Source organism: Mizuhopecten yessoensis, unplaced genomic scaffold (assembly GCF_002113885.1).
Source record: "Mizuhopecten yessoensis strain PY_sf001 unplaced genomic scaffold, ASM211388v2 scaffold9023, whole genome shotgun sequence".
Classification (NCBI taxonomy): domain Eukaryota; kingdom Metazoa; phylum Mollusca; class Bivalvia; order Pectinida; family Pectinidae; genus Mizuhopecten; species Mizuhopecten yessoensis.
The window spans coordinates 235,613-256,653 of NW_018407840.1; the positions used below are offsets into that span (position 1 = coordinate 235,613).

At 36.3% G+C, this 21,041-nt stretch overlaps 2 protein-coding genes across 4 annotated transcripts; both read right to left on the reverse strand.

Moving 5' to 3' along the window:
- Positions 1-1,537: 1,537 nt before the first annotated feature.
- On the reverse strand, positions 1,538-15,322 carry LOC110457112. Of its 3 annotated transcripts, XM_021508214.1 has the most exons (3): positions 15,302-15,322; positions 13,976-14,136; positions 1,538-6,561 (listed from the first exon to the last, which is right to left on the reverse strand). In XM_021508214.1, the coding sequence occupies exon 3, from the start codon at positions 5,645-5,647 to the stop codon at positions 4,166-4,168; it is 1,482 nt and encodes a 493-aa protein (XP_021363889.1). In that variant the 5' UTR covers positions 5,648-6,561; positions 13,976-14,136; positions 15,302-15,322; the 3' UTR covers positions 1,538-4,165. The 3 variants fall into 3 exon arrangements, 2 of the variants coding, with proteins under 2 accessions (XP_021363889.1, XP_021363890.1); XM_021508215.1 differs by lacking the exons at positions 13,976-14,136; positions 15,302-15,322 and adding an exon at positions 13,435-13,473; XR_002463662.1 differs by lacking the exons at positions 1,538-6,561; positions 15,302-15,322 and adding an exon at positions 13,474-13,512 and having other exon boundaries at positions 13,976-14,086.
- Positions 5,681-6,454, reverse strand: LOC110457079 (tripartite motif-containing protein 34-like). The gene has a single exon (XM_021508177.1). It carries the CDS (start codon positions 6,452-6,454, stop codon positions 5,681-5,683), a length of 774 nt encoding a protein of 257 aa, XP_021363852.1.
- Positions 15,323-21,041: the final 5,719 nt, after the last annotated feature.

The window sequence follows — 21,041 nt, forward strand, 5'->3', positions numbered from 1 at the left end:
CCTGTGACCTTGAAAATGGGCAAAGGTCATTTATTTGAACAAAAATTGACCACTGTGACTTTGAATATGAGTGAAGGTCATTCATTTGAACAAACTTGGTAGCCCTTCACCCCAGCATACTTCTGGCTAAATATCATCACCCTGGGCCTTTTGGTTATTCTGAAGAAGTTGTTTAAAGATTTTTTTACATATTTGACTCCTGTGACCTTGAAAATGGGCAAAGGTCATTTATTTGAACAAAAATTGACCCCTGTGACCTTGAATATGAGTGAAGGTCATTCATTTGAACAAACTTGGTAGACCTTCATCCCAGCATGCTACTGGCCAAATATCTTCACTCTGGGCTATTGGTTATTCAGAAGTAGTTTTTTAAAGTAAAAAGTTGACGCCGGGCGGATGCCGCGACGGATGCCGGACCGACGGACGACGCACCATGGCATAAGCTCACTTGGCCTTTCGAGCCAGGTGAGCTAAAAAAAGCGATGGATAAAATTTTGTAGTAAGCAAGTCTTCGATCCCTAGTCTCTGGCTGAACACAATGAGTATACCCTTTGAAAGCAAAATATTTCTATAGAAATCATCCTATAGAAATATTTTGTTTTAAAATTTCCATTTCCTAGTTACAATTTAAAACGGATACACATTTCGATTAAATCAGAATCCTATCTGTTTAACAGTAAACAAAACAAATTTGGATAAAAACTTCAACAATGTAAAACAGAAAATAAAAAAGATGTGTTGTTAGCTTATAATTATCCCATCCTGCCAAAAATAAAGACAGAATGAGGCAGTGCCGTAATCATGTAGAATGATTAACTTAAATATGAAAATGTTTGTTGAAAACGATGTTATCCAACATCTGATCACAGAAATTTGTGCACATGAAAAACAATGTCAATTACAAAAATAAAATATCCCTTAAAAACAATTTTGCTAAAAACTAAATCAATCTCATTATTGATCGATTAACCAGATGATATCAAATATACAGGAAGCTAAAAGGCCTTAATTAATGGCTCTCCTGCTCCTGACTATATCGTGCATACTCGATAAGATAAATGTAAATATAAGAAAAGCAAAAATGAAAACATTTAGTCGATAACAGACAGAAATGCTATGGTGAAACTCCTACAATATAAACATACACTTTATTTACATTGCAACATTTATGAAGAAAGTGATTTCAATCTTTACTAATCACTCTTGTTAGAGCGGATGTTAGGGTGCGGGGGTCTTAATGTGGATGGAAACCGGAGAACCCGGAAAAAACCCACGTGGTCGGTAAGGGTGACCACATACCTGTTCACGTCCAATCAGCGAATCGAACCCGGCAAACTTGGTGAAAGGCAAGTGCACTATCCACCGGGGCCGCCGAAAATACTTTACAATAAACCTCAAATAATATACATGTCAAAATTCTATTTCTAACATAACGTCCCCTCCCTTTGCTCTGCTCCTTGACCCCTGCTCCCACCTGTCCCCCCTTGACCCCTGCTCCCACCTGTCCCCCCTTGACCCCTGCTCCCATCTATCCCCTCTTGACCCATGCAAGACATTAACCAAATTTTATTAACTGCACCTATACCTAATAGCAGATATCAGTAAACCACCTAGGCCAACATTCTCCGGTAAACAGAAGTCCCCTTGGTCATCAGAATCAAGTTAAGTTATGATCCCCGCTACCATAGAGGAGTGCTCCCCATGTTGTATATAAATTCATATATTTCATTTCCCAGAACCTTCCTTATACTATCCACCGTTTGTACATATTTATGTTGTAGAGAACTTCCAAGGTTGTCCTTTTTCAGATAACGGGTATCAAAGAACACTCTCGGTATGCATTTTTACGTATTTGGTGTCGAAGGACCGTCTTCACGTAGCACGATATTACATCATCTGAAATTACAGAAGCTCAATGGAGTTGTCTACGGTGAGATGACACCAAGTTCAAAGATCCCCATAATGTCCATTAAGATGTTGTATACCGTTGTCCTTGGTTGTCCATAGTCATATTCATTTTGTATTGCAATATATTTCCTTGCTACATTGTTACACGTTTGCATCTGTTACATGAGGAACCTTCCCAGTGTGGTCCACCATTAATAATAAATAATAATAATAAATAATAGATTTTAATTAAATATGATAACACATTGAGTCAAGGACGGGACTCATCTCACATGTGGTCGACATAAAATATACAATTTTACAACATGAGTAAAAAATAGATACATAGCATACATGCACACATAAAATACATTAGGTTAAGAAAATAAATAAATAAGTAGCATATCACAGGTAGGATTAAGGTGTCACAGGTTTGGAAAGTCAAGAATATGTCACATGTGTAATTATACAACTAGTGAGCAGATCAAATGTCATGCAAAGCATAAGTTCTCAAAATGCATTTTAGAAACTGAGGGGCACATATTGTGTCTAATATACATATATACCAATCTGGCAAATTGTAGAAACTGACCAAATATATATGCTCATATAGCATGAGCTAAGACTAAAACAAGATATTGCAGATCATAAAAATAATTTTTAAAAGTATAATTGTAAACCTAAAATTATTACACATTTGACATAGGCACAGGAAAACAGCATAAAACCTTAGGAGATATATAATTATCTATTCCCATCACATTTCTGTTTGTATGTATTGTTTAAATATTCAGTGTCCGACTTTCAGCGACAGATACTGGCAGGCTGTTCCAAAGGGTGGGACCATTGTATCTAAAAAGAATTTTTATTTTTTTCTGTTTTGTGTTTTATCTGCTTATTGCAGCTGATATGGTTTGAATGGAGTGAACACTGCTTACTAGTGTTGCAATTTAGATAGTTTGGACACAATTTGTTTAGCACTTTAAACATTAAAACACATGCATTCATTATATTCTATTCTTTGGGTAAAAGGCAACCATTTGAGTTTGACAAATACGTGTGCACTGGGAACACTATAAGCCACATTTAAGATGATTCGAAGGGTACTTTTTCAATTCTTTCAAGTTTACTTACTAATTTTTTAGAGCAATATCCCCAAATTTTTGAACAAAAATCAATGTATGGTAGAATAAAACAATTGTAAAATGTGATTCTGGCTGACACTGGAAGGATTTTTTTAATCCTACATAATTGATAAATTTATAAAATTTATTTTCTTAAGCACATCTTGTACATGTTTATCCCAAGTTAGGGTGTCATCAATGCATACTCAAGGCAGCTTTTCATGCTTAACATTCTGTAGGTTTGAGTTATCAGCTACAATAGAAAGACCTTTTGTAAGCCTTTGTTTCTTCTGCTTACCTCCAATTAACGTAACTTTGGTTTTCTCGGTATTTATGACCATTTTATTCATATAGCACACCAGTTTTGCACCTGTATAAAATCGTTCTGTAGGTCCGATTCAGTGACATTTATGTTTTTGTGTGCTTTCTACATGGTAGTATCATCTGCATACATACAACTGACAATGTTTAGAGCAAAGTGGCAAATCATTGACATAAATTAAAAACATCAATGGCCCGAATATTGAACCCTGAGGGACACCGGTTGTAATTTCACAACAATTACTTAGTGAATTTTTAAAAAATACCTTTTGAAACATATTTAATAGGTAAGAGGTATTATATTATAGCATCTTTGGAACATCCATAAATTTTCATTTTTTGCAGTAGAATTTTATGGTCTACGAGGTCAAAAGCGTTACGGAAATCAATATACATGTGTACATCACACCAATAAGGTTTCCCTTGTCCAGCTCATTATACCAATTATTTGTTAGTGCAGTATAAGGGCAGTCTGACATGAGTGCAAATTTCGAAATCCAGACTGGTTTTCAATGAGCAAATGATAAGTGTTTAAGAACTGGTAAAGAGTAGACTGTACATGTTTTTCAATTAATTTAGATAGTACTGGAACAATAGATATTGGTCGATAATTACTGACGGAAGTTAAATGTACTGTAGAATAATTCCCAGTTTATGTGTATTTAATCTATTTATGTTGTAAAACCTACTTCCAATTCTCTATCTGTACATAATTTTACGTCATTAAACTATTTCAAGACTATTCACTATTTACTAGATGAAGTCATTGCAATTTGTCCATTGCAGGATATGTTGATGTTATACTTGTAGCACTCTTCCAAGGTTGTCCACTGTCACATGTATTTGATTTCGTAGAACTTGACTGTCCCATTTTTGTGAGCTACAGCCAGAATCTTCTGGTCCATACTTATACTGATGGAATACTTTATCTCTGTGTTACCCTGTCGTTCCAAACTGATATCCCCACTCAAACATTTGCGCATGTCACCTGAATGTGATGTTATATATACGTCCCCACATGAAGCATCTAGTATGAGCAAACTTTTCAGCTGGGGAAGTATTGCGATTCCTTGCGGTTCCTTCAGTGAATGAAACTTGTGACCTCGCAAAACCTCAGGGGCGTTTCTGGTGTTTTCAATGTCGTAAACCATGGCTTCATGGTTATGTATATCACAAAATGCCAAGAATTTCGACTCTGTTATCGCCAAACATCTAGGAACCATAAAAGATTTCTTCAGGTTGATGTATTCTATAACTTGTCCTTGCATGTTTAAAATATCAATCCTTGCTGCTGAGAATGGTGGCCCCCTTCCACAAATGAGTCTTTCACTAGTTTTACAACACCCGATACTCAAATACTTTCCACTTTTCATTGTCCTTTGTAGAGTAGCTGGCGGGCCACTTGGAGTGTTAGAGAAATTTACAAAGACTAGCTTTCCTTCATTCGGACACGTCACCACACACAATGTTTCCGTCACACCGGCGACATTCCACGGTACCATCTTATCGAACAGGTACTGAGCGACAATGTTCATAGAATCATACATCACACGCCTAACACAACAGTGTGTTTGGTCGACGACGACGAAGAATTCTCCAAGCATGGCTATACCTACTAAGGAAGGAACATGATTGTCTCCCATTATTTTTGTATCCATTTCTGATTTAAACTTCAACATGGTAATAGTTGTTGCATCCCGGGGAATAGGAGCCATGGAGCATGGACGCCGTGGATAATGGAAATCAGGTAGATGAGAGAAAGCAGCCATGGACACTGGAGGTGCAGATGGTTGTAAAGGGGGAACCTTGTAAAGCGTGGGGTAAGCTTGCTGGTTAAAGTTGGTCGGGTAATTAGGAGAATGTGGGTTGTGGTAAGAAGGCCTAGGACTTGCAGAAGGCGTGAGTGGATCATTGTAGATCGGCACTGGTGGGTTGGATGCAGATCCTTTGCGTTTCACAATGGATGTTTTGAAAGGACGTCGTCTTTGTATGAAGGACTGACGGACTACATTTCCGTATGCTGGTAGTGGTTCGTCATCAGCGGGTGGAGGAGACGGTTCTTCCTGAGCATGTTGTCCGATTAGGGAAGACCCAGATGCCTGCTGATCAAACCAACCTTCCTGTTCAAATGTTACAGCAGATGCATCACTATGACAACTGTCGATCACTTCGATTCTCACGATATCTGTGTTGGTTAGTTTGTCCTCCAACTCTGTGTTGATAATGAATCTTACATTGTAGTCGGTGTCGACGTCTGATTGTAGTTGTGACAGCATCTTTTTAAAACCTTCACAATCTTTTCGTAAGTGATTCATTATCACCAGGTTTTCCGCTGCATTTGTAGAACTTCATTCATGTACAACATGTGCAAGTCGCTGTCGCGATTCTACTGAGGTCACCATCTTTGAGCAAACACCTATGTCATTCTCCAAGTGTGCTTTCTCCTTCTCTTCCAGCTTCATTTTTTTTTCTAGTACTTCCCGTTCTTGCTCCTCCAGATATTTCACAACCTTTTCTTTCAGATCTGAATAATATAACTTGATTGTTTCAACACGCTCTGGGGAGTTGTGACAGATGTTCCCTACTTTTGAATTTAGATCAGTGTGAACAGTTTCTGCTTCAGACAGGAAATCTGTTAAATCTGCAGTAACTTTTCGGATGTCGCTATATGCTTCCATACGCATTCTCTTGTCTATTTGGCGCAGGTGACAGTGTGGATGCATCTCCCGTTTACATTGTGTGCACACAAGCAGGTTACAATCTGGACAGAAGTAACCGCACAGACTGTCAGTATGAATGGTGCATGGTACTCTGTTGATTCCATCTGCATTATATATTGGCTGCGGTTTCTCGCCATCTTTGAAAAATAGACGGACATCCCTCATCAGAGAATCCTCCTCCAGTATCAGTAATGTATCCTGGGTAATAACTGTTTTTTGTTCCTCTGGCAAATGCTTATAGTGACACACCGGACACGGAAACGAAGCTTTGCCAAAGTAGTGAGTGATGTAGACTACCAGACATTCGTGGCAGAAGACATGTTGACATTTGAGCTTCTTTGGGTAGGTAATAGATTCCTGACAAATCCCACACTGGTAAAATGTCTGCAGGACCTCCTCCATGTTGCATGTGAATTTAGTTACGAACAAGAATTCATCTCAGTAGTTTTGTGCATCATGTTTTCATTGTTATGGGATCGACATCGAAACAAAGCATGGCTTCATTACATCTGCAAAACAGAAGAAAAATACATCAAGTTTTATGGTGACGCACGTGGTGCTTGCCAAGTTGTACTTTGTTAAGTTTTATCAGACGGTCATCATACTGAAATAACCAGCATTAAGACCTACCTTAGGAAGTCCAAAAAGTGGTTACTCAACACAGGTGCTTTCTTTATAAAGGCTCAGTTCACAATGAAAACACTACCATGGGGCATATGAAAGTGATCTTTTAGTGATGGTTGTCACATGAGCAGATTTGAGTGTTTACCCAATATTCCGTATTACTGGAGCTAGTTTACAAAGGCTTCTAAATTACATCAATCATTACGTCATGTACGCAACTACAGGTCAAGTGGAACACTTTATCTTTAGATATAAAATAAATTGTAATTATTGTATCTGCAAACGATGCTTCCCCTAGTATACATGTTTGCTGATAATCTTATGGAACAAAAGGCCCATCAGGATTTTTTTTATCATCGGTTTTAACTAACAAGTTCATGTATGTTATCATTTGAGACCAATGCGATCACCTCAGTTTTCTTATTGGCCAGAATAAGTAACAAGAGGCCCAAGAGGGCCTGTATCGCTCACCTGAATATTTATAAGCAGTCATAGCAAAATAGTCTCATTAAATATTATATTGCACTAAAAATATTTCCCTCACAATTTTTTTGTTGGCTCCATCTGTTGAAACTACCAGCAAAATATTATTATAAGATTCTATGCTTTTTAATTCTTCTTCAGAAGTTGCTTGACATATTTTTTTTTCTGTGACCTTGTAAGTAGGTCAATGTCATATTTTCCTTCCCTTATTGGTTAGCTCTATTCCAAAAGGCTACCAGCCAAATCTAATGAATCCATTTCTTTTAGTTCTTAAGAACAAACCCTTTAAAATGTTGTTGACCTCTGTGACTTCTAAAGTAGGTTGAGGTCATTTTCATTCGCAAACTTTGGTGAGCTCTATCCCAGGAAGTCACCAGCCAAATATTATAAACGTATGCCTTTTAATTCTTCATCAGAAGTAGTTTGAACTGTTTGACATATTTGAATGCTGTGACCTTGAAAGTAAGTCAAGGTCATTTTCATTCTCAAACTTTGTTGGGCTCTTTCTTAGGAAGCTTCGAGCCAAATATTAAGGTTCTATACCTTCCAGTTCTTCAGAAGAAGTCGTTTAAAGTGTTTGACATATCTGCCTCATGTGACTTTAAAAATAAGTCAAGGTCATTTTCGTTTTCAAACTTGTCAGGCTCTATCCCAGGAGGCCATCAATCAAATATAAAGATTCAATAACGTTCAATTCTTCAGAAGAAGGCGTTTGAAGAATTTGACATATTTCACCCCTGTGACCTTGAAAGTAGGTCAAGGCCATTTTTATTCGCAAACTTTGTTAGGCTTATTCCATGGAAGCTACCTATTAAATGTCTCTAAACCTATCGGTATTTCAGAAGAAGTTGTTTGAAGGTTTTTACATATTTGACCCCTGTGACCTTGAAAGTAGGTGAAATTCTGTTTTTTTTGCAAACTTTGTCGGGCTTCATATATAAGGAAGCTACCAGACAAATATCATGACTCTATGCCTTCTGGTTCTTCAGAATAAGTCGTTTAAAGGAAAGTTGACGGACACCGGACAGACGCCGGACGACAGACGCCGGACGGACGGACGCCGCGCCAACAGAACAGCAGTTGGTAATGACAACGACAGGAACATTCACACAAACTTTGTTTGGTTAAGATAAAACAGGAGGATATCGAAGTGTCAAAACTATAATTCAAATTCAAAATCAGTAAAACCAGGGCAAAGATGATGACCAAAGGAAGGATTTACGTTTGTACATGGACACCCTTGAAAATGCACATGTAGAATATAAGACCAGGTGTTTGGAAGGAAAAGCGTCCTAATAGATCTCAGATCTCGTGCAATTGAAAACAAGTAAAAAAAGTCATGGCCAATCAGCGGATAAGATAGCTGTATTTATTATAAAAAATACTAAAAAAAACAGCACTTGATCAAGACCATGAGAGTGTTATTCATGTTGAAGCGTGGTTAGATGGCTAGATCTGGCTAGATGGAAGTTGGTAAGTTACAAATGCCGCAGATAACAGGTGACCATCGCTTAGTGGGCTTTGGTTCCCCAACATGATAACGACCATATTTCATTACTTTGTTACTTTAACTTTTAAGCATTATTAGAACAAGTCATTTTAAGACTTTATAACACATTTGACCCCTATGATATTTGAACAAAATTCAAAGCTAGCCAATCACAGCATATCATTCTGTAAGGCAAAATATCATAGCCATAGGTATAGACTATTGGTTAGTCTGCTGAAGTTGGTTATAGGCTTGAACATTTGACCTCATTAACCTTGAAAGATCGAGGGTCAAGGCCGTGCTCATGAAAATACCTTGAGAGCCCTCAGCCCAGGACATCACAGGAAAATTATCAGGATGCTTGTCCGTTTGGTTTTCAAGGGTCATGTATAGGTTTTGACACATTTGACCCTGGTAACCTGAAAGTGGGTCAAGTTCATTGATTTCAAAGAATTTGACAGCCTTTCATTGCAAGCCAAATATCATTATCTTAGGCCATATCTACCATATCTGAATAAGAAGAGTTTTGAAATTTTAGTCAATTTGACCCTTTTTGGCCCCGCCCCTCAGGCTCCTCGGGGCTGGGGACCATATAATTCACAATTAAAATTTAGTAAAGTTTACCCCCTTATCGGGGGAAACGCGAGACCCCAGGGTCATGAAATTCACTATTTTGGTAAACCACCTTAAGATCCTTTCATCTATGAAGAGTATTTGATTCTACCATATCTGGGTCTTGAGAAAAAGATTTTTGAAAAAGTGATTTCAGTCAATTCAACCCTTTTTGGCCCCACCAATCAGCCCCTGGGGGTCAGTCAAGGCTGATATATGCATACCATTAAACTGCTATCCAATGCTGATAATGCTAGCCAAGTTTGAATTAATTCCAATGGAAATTAAACAAATGTTGGTCCAAAATGTGATTTCCCTATATAAACTATAGTAAAGTTTACCCCCTCCCAAGAGGGAAACGTGAAACCCCAGAGTCATGAAATTCACATTGTGGTAAAGCACCTTGCTTAAGACCCTTCCATCTATGAAGAGTATTTAATTCTAACATATCTGGGTCTTGAGAAGAAGATTTTTGAAATTTCAGTCAATTCAACCCTTTTTGGCCCCACCCATCAGCCCCTGGGGGTCAGTCAGGGCTGATATGTGCATACCATCACATTCTATCCAATACTGATAATGCTTACCAAGTTTAAATTAATTCCAATGGAAATTAAACAAATGTTGGTCCAAAATGTGATTTCCCTATATAAACTATAGTAAAGTTTATCCCTTCACCAGGGGGAAACATGATCATGAGACCCCAGGGTCATGAAATTCACTATTTTGGTAAAGCACTTTAAGACCCTTCCATCTATGAAGAGTATTTGATTCTACCATATCTGGGTCTTGAGAAGAAGATTTTTGAAATTTTAGTCAATCTGACCCTTTTTGGCCCTGCTGCCCATCAGCCCCTGGGGGTCAGTCAGGGCTGATTTGTGCATATCAACAAACTGCTATCCAATACTGATAATGCTAACCAAGTTTGAATTAATTCCAATGGGATTCAAACAAATGCTGGTCCAAAATGTGATTTCCCTAGATGAACTATTGTAAAGTTGACCCCCTCGGACGACGCCCGATAAACGGCGATCGCAACATAGGTCACTTGAGACTTTGTCAATTACACATGAAATAAAGGGACCTGAAGGTCAATTATTAGTGTTTACATGAATCTTAAACAGGTTGGGCACAACGCCACATATGGGTAATAATCCTGCATTTTGGCGACAGTTACCAATTTCAGTAACAATCTTATTAATGAAATGGGGAGTATAAAGTGAAATAATAACACACAGAGTTATTTTAAACACTTTGGACCAAAAAGGGTGTTATTCTTTCAACTAATTATATATCCAACAAATAACACAATGAAGTACATTTGCACATAAAAAATTAACAATTCTTATGTCTAACTTTTTGTGAAAATGACAAACCATATCACTGTTTTTATTCTCTCCATTGACTTCAATGTGTAGTCAATGGGATCATCCAGTGCAAATGTGAAAGGTGAGCTACTCCTATAACATAAGAGACCGCTGGTCAGCCTTTTGCCTATTGGATATGATTCGCTGACTGCGTCAAAGGTATCTCTCCTTGTAAACCTTTAACATTGTTGGAGTAACAGGTCAGCATGATTTTTTTCTGTGTGCTATTTATCAGGTTAGGCACAACCCTATATATGTAATAGCAGCACATATAAGTAACAATTCCACAACTGTGCCGTAAATACATTAAGCATCATATGAATAATATTGCACATGCTTTTTGCTTTTCAAATGCCTGACGGCTGTACATGTACAAGTGAAAACTGCACTATGTCAGACACAGTTTACTCCAGTAGTGTTAGAGGTTTACACAAGATCTATACTTTAGACAGGCGCTGTGTATCCTCTAACTGTTGGAAGCACGGTAATCTAGTGGTAGGACGCCGTTCTCGTGACCGAAGGGTTGCGGGTTCGAGTAACGGCACGGCACTGTGTTGTATATATCTTTAAGCAAGATACTTTACTCCGCTTGTTCCATCTAATCGGCTGTAAATGAGTATGTGGTTGGGCAGTGCTAGCATTGTAGAATGCTAGCTGTGAGCACTGAAATGGTAGCATGGCTGTATGCTCCCCAGGGTGTCGAGAAAGATATTGGCTGGTTGCAAAGGCCCTATAAAAATAACCACGGATAATAATTTGTGAACTGCTTTGCTACGACCTATGAACTAGATGGTGATAAAGCGGTATATATATAATAACCTCGATTTATTACTGCCCATAGCTGATTTTTCCCGATGCTGACAATCAAATTTTCAAAGTTTGGATTTAGAAAAAGTATATCACGTTTACATACATTTAAATGTTCAACAGGGTACAATAAATATTCCTTTCCTAAAACCATGATTAAATGAGAAGAATTGTGTGGCAAAGACATAAATTGTGAGCTTTTCCTATTTCGAAGGGAAGCAGACAGCATTTGCCGTGACTTTCTGGTTAATACAAAATTGGATCACATGTAATGTTCTACAAGCAGAATACAAACAAACTCTGTATCATTTCGTTCTGAAATCCCCCCTGGTATTTTGTATTAACCCAAGAAGCCATGTTTTAAAAGTTGGTCAGAGAAGTGCACGAACATGCAACAACAGGGATATGTATTTCGAGTGTTCTATTCTGTAATAAACTATATATTTGTGTCTGTGCACGTGGCATACATACAAATGTATGAGATCTATATTATAGGACTCGTGAGTGGACATCGTTGTCATGAACTTTTAAGCACTTAAGTGAGTTTATCATGCCAATTTTGTTCCGCCTAGATTTAGGGCTTCGGAAATAAGAGCTGGCAAAATCATATGCAATAGAAAAAAAGGCTTACCAGCGGCTTCCTATTTTATAGGAGTAGGACATAGTGTAGACCGAGTTTCTTCTGGCCCTAACACCAGACTTTGACATATATAATATATAGANGGGGGGGGGGGGGGGGGGGGGGGGGGGGCAGAGTGCACTGCTATATGAAAACATGAGATTCTCTGACACCGTTTGGTATTGGGGAGTGACTTAATTATCAACAAAAAGACGTGGTGTGAAAATCTAAACAAGACTGATATATGCAGGTCTAGGTCCGGATCAGTATAGTTTGCTATTTAGTCACCACATGACCTACAAAAATGGGAAATTTTGAACGATTGAAAATTGATGACTCTACTGACGGAATTAAGTACATGTAGCTGTTAGTGATAATAAGAGCTGATTTGGATCAATAAACAATCCAGTTATCGATATATGTGAGGTATGAGTTTTGTCATAGTAGATTTTTGTTGTCAACACCTCATAACTCTCCGATACCAAATGGTGTCGGAGGTATATTTTTAGTATTTAATGTTATTATTAATTATTGACAGAACTTCAGGCTCCTGTGGAGAATTCCCCGTCTGGCCCCACACCAGACATCTATATCAGTATATGTCAAAATGTCTAAGTCTAGGGTTAGAGCCATTTGGAAACTCTAGCCCAAGTTTTTGGCTTCATTTCATGAAACAGACTATACGGAACAAGTATTAGAAAACATATAACGTTTATCTCCCTTGTATATTAACGGGCAGTATCTAAATTGGATTGTCTCCCTTGCATTTCATGACCTCAATATTCGCCTGTACTGAATACTTCCCACCTCTCACAATGGAAAACTGTGGGCAATAAATCACCTGCTACCACGGTCCACTACACACATAATCCCCTTTCATGTCCAATCATGATTACATGACCGTGAAAGGGGGTGTGCCCAGTGGACTGTGGTCACAAATGCTGTAAGAAAGGGGAGATAATCAATAAGTAATTAACGATGAAGTCAATGCAGTGGAAAAAACTAAACTTAGTTGACACATTTAAAATAAGAAAAAAAAAAATTAAAAATGGTAATTTCATGATTGAAAAACAAACAATAAAAATTATCGAGTTGGCAGCGTTATTGATTTCCTTATCACGTGAGAGGATAAGCATTTCCTGGAAAAGTTTATGATCTTTAGGAGCTGTTTCTTTATACAAAATAGCACATTCAAATATACCATTTATTGAAAGAACTGGAATTCCTTGTGGATTGATAAACCCTTACATTGTTTGTATGAAAAAGGTTTCAATATATCCTGTACCTTTGCCATATCTTGAAAATTAAACTGAAAATGTAGTCAGAAATTCAACATTGTTTCCCGTATTTTGTTCTAATTGTTGAACAGACACTCGATCCTTACCTTCCCTGACACTGGAGCTGGATAGTACTGTAATCCAAAAACACTTGTATCCATTATGAAGGATACACTCAGACTGGGCTATTGAGAATAAAGAAAAAAATACCTGGTTCTGATTAGTACTCACTCAAACAGGTACATGCAAATTATCTGCAGTGTAGGGTAGGTCAAAAGATTGTCCAGGTGAACATTTTTTTATTTACTCAATTTTTCTGTTTTGTTCGAGCTGGGAAGCATGCAGTAAGCAAGCAGTATTGCATGATCCCTCGCTTCGCTCAGGTGTAATAAATCCGTTGTTACTCGAAAACCTTGCAATAATCTTTATTTACCTGTGGACATTAATAAATTAGCATATATATGAGTGACTAATGAAAAGCCTTCGTTTATGTGAAAGGAGAATTATTATTGGTGGAATCACGGATTATCCGTGTCCGTGGTGGAATCTACAATTGTATTTTTAGCTGATATGCCTATAGTTCATTTGATGTTCCCTCATAATTTTATAGCGGATTCCACTTAAGCACTTTACAACAACCAAACTTACCATAGGGTGGCTCCGGTTTAGTCCTTAGACTTTTTCTTAGAAGTCATAGGCCTACTTTCACAATAGCCCACCCGACACAACACGCCGTCACCTGTCGTTTCACCCAAGGGTGGTAGCCCAAGTCTTGTACGCCGTTCCCGGTCCCGGGCTAAAAACCCGTGCTAGAAATATAAAGATTCTTAAATATCGCTTTAACGCAGTAGTTGTTATATATTTTTGAAATATACAATAATTTCAAACATTATTTTCTAAATGTGGAAATTAGTGGGGGGGGGTTTTGTGCGGGGNNNNGGGGGGGGTCTGATAATTTAGAAATTGACGATAATGTGTATTTCAAGGGGGTAAAACTTGTTGGCCGCAGTCAAAAATTTATTTTCAGATATTTAGAACAAAATACCTGACTGTTTATAATATTGTAAATTTCGTTGAAATAAACGACATATTTCACATGGAATTCTGACTTTGTTGTGATCTCGGGCGAGGATCGCGGGTGTTTTGTTTACTACCGTAACCGTGCTAAGGGGACATCACTCCGTCAAGCTATGTCATCAGAAAAAGACTAGTGCTATTCAATGGTGTCGTCAGTAATAACAATTATATTTCACGAGTGTGGCTAATATTTTGATATTTTACACGAGTGCGCAGCACGAGTGAAAAATATTAAAATATTACTGAGCCACACGAGTGAAATAAAAAACATAGGATATTTAAATTAATGGTGTCGTCAGTAATAACAAATATATTTTACGAGTGTGGCTAATATTTTGATATTTTACACGAGTGCGAAGCACGAGTGAAAAAATATCAAAATATTAGCCACGCTCGTGAAATATATTTGTTATTACTGACGACACTATTAAATATCCTTTTTTTTTTTTTTTTTTTTTTTTTTTTTTTTTTTTTTAATTCATTGAACCCTTGGAGATCATATTTAAAAAATCGATTGAAGAAGGAAAGATTCCAGACGGCTGGATTAAAAAATCGATTGAAGAAGGAAAGAGTCCAAACGGCTGGGGGACTACCCATGTAACACCTATCTTCAAGAGCGGAAACCACAACAAAGTTGAAAACTACCACCCAATAAGTCTTACATCTATACCAGGGAAAATCTTACAAAACTGATTCGCGACAAAATTGTAGAACACATGGACAATAACAACCTCTTCACTCTCCACCAACACGGTTTTCGATCTTGGAAATCCTGTACAACAAACCTATTGGAAGTAATGGAACACTGGGCAGAGACAATAGACAAAGGAGAGAACATTGATACTATATACTTAGATTTCAGTAAAGCATTTGACAAAGGCCCTAACAAATACTTACTGAAAAAAATTCAAGGGTACGGAATAACTGGCAAAATCCTCCAGTGGATTCAAGATTTCCTCTCAAATCTAAAACAACGAGTATCCGTAAACGGTACGTATAATAATAGTAAAATATTTTATTTAAGTGTCACACATATTTTACATAACACATCACTTACATAACAAAAATACACATATGCAAAATATGCCCAGCCATACTGACATACGAGACGCTACTTAAAATGTATATATATTAAAACATAGAATCTATTAATGGTGAATTGTCTGGCCTGGTTGATGTAACGAGTGGTGTGCCCCCGGGTAGTGTCCTTGGTCCAGTTCTTTTTTTAATTTACACCAATGATGTAGTAAAACTTTTTGCTGACGACTCAAAACTATTTAAAAACATCTCTAGGCAAACAGGGTCTGCAGAACCACAAACTGATATCAATAACATCGTCCAATGGATATCAGATTGGAAAATACCACTAAACACCAAAAACTGTAAACATCTAAATATTGGTAACCTAAATCAAGATTATACCTATTACTTCCCCTCAGGTGAACAGTTTAAGAAAGTTACTAAAGAGAGAGACCTGGGCCCAGTTGTTCAAAAGGGGGTTAGCTTAATCACAGTTTAACGATATTTTTCAACCTTCAATCATTTTGTCAATTTACAAGGTAAAATCTCACAATTTTGCATGTATATTCACTATACTAACTATTATAGAAAGTTGTAACTAATTCAAAGGCTGAGTCTTAAAGATACACAAAAATTAAGATTTGCTCTAATCGATGATTAAGCTAATCACTTTTTGAACAACTGGGCCCTGGGTGTAACAATTGACACCAAACCGAAATGTAACCACCATGTGAGTCAATCAGTTAACAAAGCAAATCGCACACTAGGACTAATCTTTAGGACATTTACTTACCTGGACAAAACTATGTTTCTTACACTTTACGAGAGTCCCATTAGGCCAAACTTGGAATATGCTACCCAGGTCTGGTCCCCTTTTCGGAAAAAGGACCAAATAGCCTTAGAAAATGTGCAGCGCAGAACTACCAATAGAATTCAATCTCTAAAAACACTTTCGTATAATTTAAGAATACGAAGACTAGGCCTACCTACATTGGAACATAGAAGAAAACGCAATGATCAAGTAGAGGTTTACAAATTAATCAACAACATTGATATATTTGATAAAGATAAACTATTCACCTTTACACAAACGACAACAAGGTGAAACAACAAAATATTTTTTAAAAAAAGAGCAGGACCAGGGTCACTCAAAATGTTTTTTAGTAGAAAAGTGGTGGATTCTTGGAACTCCCTTCCCAACTCAGTAATAGAAGCCCCATCTATAAACTGTTTTAAATCTCTGTTAAACACTTTTTGGAAAAATATACCGTTCAAGTGTTATCCCAGTTTTTATGCTACACAATCGGTTACCAGTATGTTACCGAACCAAGATGCGCCTACATTAGCTACTCCAAGTTAACAACGGTGTCGACGAAGAGGTAAACAGGTAAACAGGTCAGGTTATAGTATTGCAGCTTAGTTAGCTAGGTTAGTCAGCATTGTGATTTAAACATAAAACATGACTAAAGCAGGTATTTTTAGTTTTTATGATATATTTGTAATTTTCTATTCAACTTAAAACTTTTGTTAAAAAAAAAGCTATTTTTTAAAGTATTTGTATCCTATTAAAATTTAAAATGTGTAGTGAGTAAACTTAAAATTCCTTTTGAAAAAAAAACAATTATTTCAATCATAAAAACTATTTTTTAAAGTTATAAAAATAATCATTTTTTCTTATGATAACCAATCATAATGATGATCATGAATTTTTATTTTGTGGACTATAATTAATCTTATATATATATATAGTTTTTTTAAAATAGGGCTCTTGTGTAGAACTGCGTCCTGTTCGCAGAGCCTAGTAACATTCTAAAAGAAATATGTGGCTAAGAGTTCTATGATAACGACATAGCTTGACGGAGTTATGTCCCCTTAGCACAGGTACGGGAGTAAACAAAACACCCGCGATCACAACAAAGTCAGAATTTTATGTGAAATCTGTCGTTTATTTCAACGAAACCTACATAAATATAAACATTAAGGTTTTTTGTTCTATATATCTAAAAATAACTTGTTATTTTTCACTAAATTTCTAATTATATGTGAAAAACCGTGATTTTCACGGTTGACTGCGGCTTACAAGTTTTACCCCCTTGAAATACACATTAACGCCGATTTCTAAATTATTACATAATTTTTAAAAAATAGAAAAAAATCTTCATTTAGAAAACAATGTTTATAAATTATTGTATAATTTAAAAAAATATATAAACTACCGCGTTTAGGAGATATTAAATGATCTTTATATTCTTGGTACGGGATTTTAGTCCGGGACCGGGAACGACGTACAAGATTTACCTACACCTACCTTGACAATTAGCAAATCAAAACATGCGTTATATAGAGAATAATACATGCCTTTTCCATATCACACCCAGTATCAACCCGAGACTGCAATATCAGCCCAAGGGCCGAAGGCCCGCGGGCTGATATTGGTCGAGGGTTCATACTGGGTGTGATATGGAAAAAGGCGTGTTTTATTCTGTTTATTACATACTTACTAATAAAAACTACTATCTTCTGATTTATTTTCATTTTTGAAATATTGAAAAACGATTTTTTTTCCAAATGAGGTGTGATATGGGTTTTGCGGGCTGATACGGGTTTTGGGGGGTGATACGGCGAGGGCTGATATGGGTTAGAGCAATTGTGTCGTATCGCATATACAAAAAACCCGTATTTATTAGTTAATATGTAATAACTTAATATTGCTTCAGGGCGAGTACAAAACCCGTAATGCACTCAGGTGTGAAGACATTTTTGATGATTTTTTGTATTAAATAGGCTCTCAATACATAATGGATTTTTATTCGGAAACCAGCATAAGAAAGATAAGTTTATACTCGTTACAGTGGTATAAGTTATGCTAAGCAGTATTTTAAATTAAAAGTTAAAGCGGTGGCCGGAAAGAACCGTATGAAATAAAAATGGCAATATTTTCAACAATATTCGTTCAAATAAATACTCATATCTCTAATAATACTGAACNGGGGGGAACCCAGGAATTAATTTTGGGTGTTGCCCAAAATTTTAAACTCAGAAAAAGATATTTTTTTGCACTTATCTAGAACTAATAAATTAGAATTGTCATGTCGGTTGTACATGTATACTACTTTCTGGCACAAAAAAATAAATAGAACTTCATTATTTCTGAGATTGTGACAATTATGATTTCCAAGCCGAGCAGAGCGAGGCGAGGTTTTTTTTCTGAAGATGTAATACTATACTATTTCAAGCACTGCCGAGCGCAGATAGCAAGAATTTATCGGACATTATTTCCATTGTCAAACAGATCGCGTGAGGCGTAGAATAATTTTCTGAGTTTCAAGGTTATATTTTATAACGTAGAGTACTTATATTTTAAGATTGCCCTTGGGAGCGAGTGTTTACAAATTCTGTAAAATAAGTGGGGAAAATGTAGGTTTTTGGTTTAAAATGTTGATGCTTGTGTCATGCCCTTCATGTGCATGTAGTTTATGCGAGCATTTTGGCAATTAAATATTGATTTATTTTGTCATAAATATGAATTATGATTTAACTGTTTGTCTTTTATTGTGAATGTGTACGCATACATATGTACAAGACCTAATGAAAAGGATGTACACGCCAGGCTTTTATGCTAACATTGGTTATTATTCATCTGATATTCGACATGTGTGTGAGAGTGACGATAGTTTGAGGAGCGACGCTGGCGCGGATCGTTTATTTCCCGCATATTATAGAGGGCCGGAGCTCTGACGTTAATCGACGACAGACCGATATAAAAAAGTCGATAAAACGTCAGTATAATTCGGACTACTATTTTGTGTAAACTTTTTAACAATATATTGGAATGTGGTCTCTATCCTGCTGGTTGGGCAGTTGCTGTAATTACACCGGTACATAAAAAGGGTGACCTAAATGACCCTAACAATTTTAGAGGTATTAGTATAGTTAGTTGTTTGGGAAAATTATTCACTTCTGTTTTAAACAATAGACTTTTAAAATGGTCAGAAATATATGATGTAATAACTGATGCTCAATTTTGGATTAGACCTGGTCTAAGTACAGTAGATGCTATATTTTGTTTACATTCTATTATATCCAAATCATTTATTAATAAGAAAAGATTGTATTGTTGCTTTGTCGATTTTTGTTAAGCATTTGATATGGTAAATAGAATAAATTTATGGAATAAGCTATCAAAACTTGTTATAAGAGGAAAGCTCCTAAAAGTTGTATGGTCTATGTACTCTCATGTTAAATCTTGTGTTAAATAAGATGGAAAGTTGTCTGATTTTTTTCTTAACAGGGTTGGATTATTACAAGGTGAAATTTTGTCATCCAAATTTTTTTCTATGTATATAAATGATTTTGAATCATATTTTATGCAAAATTGCAAGGGTAGTTATGAGTTTGAGGAACTCATTTTATATCTGATGCTATATGCTGATGATCTAGTATTATTCTCTCAGACTGTAGAAGGTCTCCAAGATATGCTTGACAATTTAGAAAAGTATTGTACTGAAAGGAATTTTACTGTAAATGCTGAAAAAAACAAAAAATGTAGTTTTTAGAAAAGGTTGAAGATTACATAATGATGAAAAATGGTATTACAAAGGAAGTAAAGTCGAATGTGTGGATCAATTTCCTTACCTAAGGGTTATTTTAAATCACAACAATAAATTCAATTCTATCCAAAAACAATTAGCTATCCAAGGACGAAAAGCTGTGTTTAAGCAGTAACCTTTTCTATGCAAGTGAAATTTGGTGTATGCACCAAGCTCCAGAGATAGAACATGTACATTTACATTTTTGTAAGAAATTACTAAAAGCGAAGATCTTGAATTGGGATGGTTACCTCTAGTTTGGATGAGAAAAATTAGAATGATAAAATATTGGTTTAAGATACTAAAATCTGAAAATGTTATTATATCAACTTCCTACAGGTTTTTACGACAATGTTGTAGTAGAAATGATTTCAACTGGGCTATAGCAGTAAGAGATGAATTAAATAATCTAGACCTTAGTGATGTTTGGCTAAATCCAGGTATTTATCAGCAAAATTTGTTATTACCATTAATAAAACAAAGATTTTTTTATCAAGGCATACACTTCCTAAGGGCCACAGTGGAAAACTCTCCAAAATGTTTATTGTATAAGCATATAATAGATTTTGGAGAATCATTACAATTTTACCTCACAAAATATATACCAAAGAAATATCGCAATTGTTTAACTCGAATACGTACATCTACCCATAATGCAGTGGCGGATCCAGAGGTTTTTTTTGGGNCCCCCCCCAGGAAATTTGGAAACCCCCCAGATAGGTCTCTGGATCCGCCACTGTAATGGCATTCTTTAGCTATAGAAGTTGGAAGGTATAATAATATACCTAGAGAACGTAGATATTGTTCACTGTAACTCCCCCTTTGAATTAGAGGACGATTTTTTTTTATTGGTCTGTTCTAAATTCCAAAATCTCAGATCTCGTTTTATCAAAAGCTATCATTGGAAAAAAAACATCTGTGTGTAAAGCCGCTCAGTTATTGAGTGTCCATAATATTAAATAATTGTGTCTACTAGGAAAATTCATCTATGAGGCAAACAAATTAAGGGTATTATAATGGAATATGAT

Coding starts and splice junctions, on each gene's coding strand:
- LOC110457112 (XM_021508214.1), bottom strand. CDS start 5,647: ATGAATCACTTACGAAAAGATTGTGAAGGTTTTAAAAAGATGCTGTCA.
- LOC110457079 (XM_021508177.1), bottom strand. CDS start 6,454: ATGGAGGAGGTCCTGCAGACATTTTACCAGTGTGGGATTTGTCAGGAA.